A 7,500-nucleotide genomic window follows, 5' to 3' on the forward strand; every position below is an offset into this window, starting at 1 on the left:
TCATTATTTAAGAAAACAATTCCTTTATAAATCCTAGATTATTGGGGAAAATGGTCGTTGGCACAACATTATCTTTTGTAAAACTTTCATTTCTAATAAGAACATCTACATATTATCAAATCATCATCGATAATTTAAAAGGCTATATGAAAAATGTAAGTAAAATAATATTAAAACTGGAACCGTTTTCGATTCTTAATTCAATTTCAGTTAATTAAGCGTAAAATGGGCTCTACAATTAAAAATGAGGATAAATACTTTTTAGATCGTGCTATAAAATATCAACAGCAAAAATATTTGCTATAGATGATGTGATAACCGAAACCTATACCATGATTATTGGGGTAAGTTCTTTATTAATCGATTCAAAACTTTATTTTCTTTTAATGCCCCCTTAAAGTCTTTTGAAACCGTTTCTACCACCTTATACTCTATTATTATAATGTTGGCCATGCACAAAGATGTTCAGCAGAAACTTTATCAGGAAGTATTTGAAATTATGGCAGATTCTAAGAATATAGATTATAAAGACTTGGATCAAATGGCCTATCTAAATATGGTTATCGATGAAACTTTACGCTTAATGCCTCCTATACCTTTAATAGGTCGTGAATCTTTGGAAAGTTGCCACTTAACCGATGCTATTAAACTGCCTAAAGGTTTTCAAATCTTAATTTCTATCTTTCATTTACATCGACGTCAAGATCTTTGGGGTGCTAAAGCTGATCTATTTAATCCCGACAATTTCTTACCGGAAAATATAGAGAAACGTCATCCTTATGCTTATATACCCTTTTCAAAGGGGGTGCGTAATTGTATAGGTAAGGATCTATTTGTCTTTCTTTTATATATTTTAATAATTTTTCTTAATTTTTAGGTTGGCGTTATGCTCTTATAGCTTTAAAAGTTTTGGTTTTAAATCTGGTTAGAGATTTTGAATTTAGCACCGACTTTCCGTATGATGAACTGATATTTATCAATCAAGTGAGCTTGCGTTTTCTCAATGAACCGAAAATACAATTTATAAAGAGAAATGTTAGCGCGGAATAGAGAATGAAAATGGCTGATGATGGAATTATTTTTAGAAAATAATCACTTATCGACGTATATGAGTAAAGAAAAATATAAATAAATAAAAAACTATTTAATATAAAAAAGGCCCTTAGTTCTATATCAAACTGAATACTAATGATTTAGGTTGAAGGAGGTGAAATACTGTTTGAAGTATACTTCAAACAGCATTTCACCTCTATAGTTTCCCGAAATATGACAATCGAAAACTTAAGAATTTGTATGAGAACCCTTAATTGTTACTTCTTGATTTGTTTTCTATTATTTAGAACTCTATTGAAACTTAATTCCTCTTCTGAGAAAGCAATCGTTATGGTGGTATCTTCAATAAATGTTTTAAATTCTACTTTTGTTTAAATCTGCACTTTCAGCATAATGAACTAAAGATGTTTACATTTTTTTCATCAGTCTTAATATATATTATCGTATTGTCTGCATTCTTGAATGCTGATATTATTGTAAGATGATTCTCTTTAATTTTTTGCTTGTTCTATTTTGCGAAAAACAAGAGCGAAAAAGTATAGGCGGTGGTACAATATTGCAGATCTGGGCAGTTATGAGTTAGTTCTAAAGTAATTTATCAAAAATCGATATTAATACAATACCTATAATCATTACACTGGATTTTGTAAGGCACGCTCTATGGGTGCTTGAGTCAATTCAGAGACTCAAGTATACTTTCTAAAGAACTGAGAAGCCATGAACCCAAATCTGATGTAAAAAACAACAATTTTAGCCATATTTGAGACGCGATAAGAGCGCGAATATAACTTATTAAATATCTCTTAAAGAAGTAAGAATATATCGGAGAGGTTAAACCTTTTTAAAAAGTCGAGAGATTGGATTTAAATGAAGGTATCTAAGTAATGCTGAAATATCTCAAATATAGCCAAGGACCGGGATTTCTTAAAACTTTAGGTCACGTTATCTAAAAATATATATATGATTAAGATTTAAGAATTGTTCCATGATTGATTAAATATTTTAATTCGTTTCGTCAATTGTTTGAAATAAAATTTATTTCGTTGTTAATTTATTATTTTTACATATTTTTTGGCATAAGCTTATTTTTGTATTAAAAAATTAACATTAAGGAAAAAAGAACATATAAATTACAAATAATTTATATTAAATACTAATAAAATAATAATAAGGATCAAAGCTTTTAAAAAAATCATAAAATAAATATTAGTTATCGTAGGTTCCAATGTAGGCATTACAATTGGGGCAATAATGATTGGCACTTTGGCAGGAATCCATACAGTAGGGTACACAAACGCAAGCCAGCAACTGAAAATAAAAGGGAATTTTGAAGTTATTAGTTTATGAAAATTAAAATAAAATAAAATAAATTAAAAGAACTAACTAACTAACTACTAACTAACTAACTAACTAACTAACTAACTAACTACTAACTAACTAACTAACTAACTAACTAACTAACTAACTAACTAACTAACTAACTAACTAACTAACTAACTAACTAACTAACTAACTAACTAACTAACTAACTAACTAACTAACTAACTAACTAACTAACTAACTAACTAACTAACTAACTAACTAACTAACTAACTAACTACTAAATAACTAACTAACTAACTAACTACCTACCTACCTACCTACCTAACTAACTAATGTAGGGTATAAGCATTACATTTATAGTTGGAGGTCTTCGAATTGCCTATCTGATTAATTATATTACATTAAAAACAGACTTTGTAAACTGTTGTATATTTTCTTGCAATATAATTAATTAAATTTCTATAGAATTGTTGTTTGTTTATAAAAAAATTAAAGTAAATAAATTGAGTCATCATCATTGTTTTTTCAGTTCAATTTTAAACACTCATAGACAGTTCACACTTAACATTTACATTCGTCAGTGTTAAACAGTGACGTCAAACCTTTCGGTTGCTGGGTGCTTTTAATTTTCTTTCTTGTCAAATAGACTTTAAAAGGGGGATTCACTTTGATTAAGTATCAGTATTTATAGAAGATTTAAAAGATTTTTCAGTATTTACTTGTTGTTTATTTTAAAGCATTTTGATTTAAATTCTTGATTAATTAGTTTTATAGAACCTAGAGTAAAAAGGGTCTAATAAGAAGCTAGTCTTATAGTTGGTTGCTAAGGAAAATGGATAATGGTATCCGAAGTATTGAAAAGAAATTGGAAATAGAAATTTGAAATATTTTGTCATCCATTTATTTTATGTTTAGTTTCTTAAAACGTTGGCCCTCCTAGTCATTTAAAGTGTAATGATATGTAATTGTCTGGGCGTTTATCATGAGTTACAAAAACAACAACTTCTTATGTGTTATTGTGAAATAACAACAATAACAAATTATAATAATGATGTTAAATAAATAAAAACAAGACGCATACGACCGGACGGAATACCTTCAATTGTATACATATTATCATGTGTCGATTTATCTAAATATTTTATTTAAACATGTACGTCACTAAGCAATATCTAAAGTACTCTTTTATACCCTACGTCACTAAAGATGAGGGGTATTATGTACCCAGAAATAATGGGTGTTATAAAATCATAATTTGACCAATGATGAAGGCTTTTGGTGTTGTCATACTAAGGTTCCCTGGGTTTTGTGCTTTATAAGTGAAAAATTAATTTACATTTGGCTCTAGCCCACTTGTATGTGGTCCCACTCAGAAGTTATTCTTAAGTTTATAAAGATAAATACTGGTATCGGATTGAAATCAGCACAATACTACTATCGGATTGAAATCAGCACAAATAAGTTTTATACCTAAGTATCTCTTCGAAATTGATCCATATTGGACCTCTATAAACGCACCTTTAGAAAATCATATGAATAAAACGCTTTAAAATATCGCTATTAGAATGAAATCTCATATACATGATTTTTACAGGAAAATCATTGTTCTATCGTTCCAGAATTAACACGATCCTATATGCCTATAGTGAGCCTGTTCTAAAAGCAAGTCAAAATGCCATATATGTACATACCTATTTTGTATATAGTATATAGATCTTGTAACAGCAAAGTATAATAAATGAGGAAATTTGTATACAAAAGTTCCGTGAGAATCGGTCCAATCTGAATCAAAAAAAAACATTATCTGATGATTAGTTCCCTTTAAAAATGGCTGACTATCGAGCCATGTCTGCCCGTCGCCTTATTGCCAGCACTCTAGTGTTCAGGTGGGAGCTATAGGTCTAATATTTTACAGAAACTTTCTTTATAAATAAAATTTGCCTGGTTGTCTGGTATTAAAGATGGACTACTTCAGACAATGATTAGTCCTCCCGGAACTTAATTTAAAAAATCGTAAATATGTATATGTTTAAGGCTAATCTCTTTCTCAGTGATTCCTCCTTAAAGCTCCTCATCTAAAAAATTTCGCAATTTCGATAAAAAAACAAATATTTTATGTTTTAAAAATAACCGATTTTAGGAAATTTATTTTGTGCATGAGGTTTCTGAAAAACGTGTTTTCGTAAATAATACATTATTGGCTTTAGTGATAGGGCCAACATTTGACTATATTGTATACGATAAAATATATATATGAAATATTTTCTTTGAATCAATAACCAATTTCATTTTAGCAATGAAATAGTTTCACAGAGAAGTCGAAAAACAAATTCATATAATCAATGAAATATTCTTCATTATTACAATGAAGGGCTGCGTTAGCTGGTAAACAATAAAAAATTTCATTAATTAAATGATAAAAATTATATTCATGGGCTTTTTTCTTAGTTTAATAATTCCCGAAAACATCGTTATGTAAAGATCTAATTCCATATAATGGACCAACTTCCGAAGTTTTGCTTATGAAAATATAATCTTACTTTTTGTTCTTAAATTTGAAAATGCATTTTAAGTAGTAATGATATGCCACCCCACTGTGGAAGTTTGTAACTTTTATCAAACCCACTGTGCAAAAGCAAAAAGGTATTCAACACCGTTTTATGGTTTGATTATAATTATCATTTTTTTTTTTAGATTTCTAATAACAAAATATTATACTTTTTCTGTGTTAAGTGCTTCAAGTATTTTATGATATTTACTTTTTGGCTGGTGTTGGTTGTTGTTGCTATTCGTTCGTAAATTTGGAAGCTAAATAACAAGTGACACCGAGTTATATCTTATCGCTAAGTTATAACTCTATTTATACTAAAAATGTTCATACCCTCCAAAGAGTTACTAATTTTGTCACTCAGTTTGTAAGGGAAATGAAGAAATATAGGTCGTAGACTAAGAAAAGTATATAAGTAAGTTGAACTTAGTTATGACAAACCGATAGGGACTCAAGCGAAGTAATTAGAGCGGCAATTTCTCAAAAATACTGTTCGTTTGAAATGTTTGGTTAAGAAAAGCAAACATTCTTAGACGATTTTGCAATGCTAATGAAAAGAGACTTAGAAAGCTCAAATTTTACACCGATATCTACTGTATCAAAAAATTACAAGAATATTTTGAACCCGCCAAAAGTCATAAAATATTAATTAACATTTAAAGACCTTAAACTAAAGAGACAAAATTTAGAAGAGAAATCGGAGACCATTCGCTGCAGGGTAGATACGATTCGTACAGTTGTATACAAATTTCATATCTGATTTCATATAAACTTATGTTTTTTTAAGAACTAATTAAATTTCCCGGAATTGTTTATCACTTCACTAAATCTATATAGAATCATTATAGAACTACTCACATAAACAGACATAAAACCAGGGCCCAGCAATGTGTTCTTGAATTGGCAGTATGTTTGACAGTTGTTAAAATTTCAGCATGACATGATGGACACTGGATATGTGTAGGTCCATTACCAATGGCCACTAGATTTGGTCGTGTTGTTGTCTGTATGATAACAGTAGATTGCTGTGGTAGCGGTTGTGGCTGTGGCATAGGTGGATATAAGGGTTGTTGTGGCTGACCGGGCTGGTAGACCTGAGCTGGTGTAAAACCGGGTGGTGAATATGGTGGCGGTTGTGATTTATCCATAATAATAGTTTAGTTCACTTTTTGTAACTTAAATTTTAAAATTTCCACAATTTTTCTTTTAAAATCGTTCGTTCGTTTCAAACTTTATTTCGAACCCGTTTAGCTCTATGCGTATTGAGTAATACTTTAAGACTAAATACCGTTTTATTAAACTACTTTAGTGTTATATTAAATAAATATTAAAGAAAATAATAATAAAAAAACTGAATATATAAATTTAAGTGTACGTTTGTACACTGAACGACCGAACGTGTTATCAAACGAGAGTCAGTCTAGTAATGAGTACTATTTAGTTTATATTTTCTTCTTATTAAAAAAGTGTGTCAGTGTATTGTATGTATTTGTGTTTGTCTTTTTTATAGATAAATGTGAGTGTTGCCACGCCATTGAACATTTTCCAATTCTCAAGTAGCTTGAAAGTGCAATAATCTGAAAGTGAAGAGAACTGATGCAGAACTAGTTCTATAACTAGTACTTTGAATCGATTGGACGGGACAATAAATGCTTTAGTAGCGCTGAATCGGAATATAGCCTCAAAATGTATCAATCACATCAGATTTTCGAGATGTCGTGTTATGAAGTTTGAAAAACCCCTTGTTGAGGACGTGTTGTTGAGTTCAGTCCTGACTTTTGACCTCATGGGATTGGCAGGGGTGCGAATTTCTCAACTTTCCCCATTTTATAAAACCAAGGAAATTAAATAAAAACATACATATAATTCCATTATCTATGGAATATATTCAATTCCACTTTTTTATAATATAAATATTAATGGATTTTTCAGTATGGCAGCTCTTCCTTTCAAATAAAAATGAAAAAATACTCAAATTCAACATATTAGATAAGTTTTTATCTTATCTCCCATTATCAGTACTAACAGATTTTAATAGATAAACAAAAAAAAAATCCACAAAAATATCTAAAAATAAAAGGGGATTAACAATTTGAAATTGTATAGTTTTTAAAATAATCACTATTAAGTTTTTTTACTCAATCAATTATATGTTTGGCTATAAATTTAAAACTTTAAGCATAGCCTGCCTAAAAGTAGTATTCATCAAATCCATACATATGTATGTATTGTATATATGGTCCATATTCATATAATCTTTTTAAGCTGGGCATACATATTATTCATAAATTAGTGAAGTACTATGGACTTAAGTGTCATAATTTATCTTTTAGTGTAAAAAATTAGAGCGGCCAATAATCTTATGCTGCTATTCATAGACTAAGAGATGCATCCAATATCTGTTCCGAAAATTTGTAATTTTTTTTAACAAGTAACAATATGTAATTATAGAGCATTTACAGGTAATTTCTGTTAACCTTTAGTTCTAGCAAAAGACCTATTACCAACTCAAATTATGAGTCATTTGTACGTGGCAATGCTCTCGGTTCATACGAAAATATTTATAACAAATAAAA

At 29.3% G+C, this 7,500-nt stretch overlaps 1 protein-coding gene and 1 pseudogene across 1 annotated transcript; one reads left to right on the forward strand and one right to left on the reverse strand.

Moving 5' to 3' along the window:
• The first annotated feature begins 23 nt into the window (after nucleotides 1-23).
• LOC119614381 lies at nucleotides 24-1,112 on the forward strand (annotated as a pseudogene).
• Nucleotides 1,113-2,205: 1,093 nt separating this feature from the next.
• LOC119614384 (lipopolysaccharide-induced tumor necrosis factor-alpha factor homolog) lies at nucleotides 2,206-6,113 on the reverse strand. The gene is made up of 3 exons (XM_037970516.1): nucleotides 5,783-6,113; nucleotides 5,136-5,184; nucleotides 2,206-2,361 (listed from the first exon to the last, which is right to left on the reverse strand). The coding sequence occupies exons 1-3, from the start codon at nucleotides 6,070-6,072 to the stop codon at nucleotides 2,260-2,262; spliced, it is 441 nt and encodes a 146-aa protein (XP_037826444.1). The 5' UTR covers nucleotides 6,073-6,113; the 3' UTR covers nucleotides 2,206-2,259.
• Between the last annotated feature and the right edge of the window lie 1,387 nt (nucleotides 6,114-7,500).

This window comes from Lucilia sericata, unplaced genomic scaffold (assembly GCF_015586225.1).
Source record: "Lucilia sericata isolate MDLA Ls3-8-SP2 unplaced genomic scaffold, ASM1558622v1 Contig002841F_arrow, whole genome shotgun sequence".
Classification (NCBI taxonomy): Eukaryota; Metazoa; Arthropoda; class Insecta; order Diptera; family Calliphoridae; genus Lucilia; species Lucilia sericata.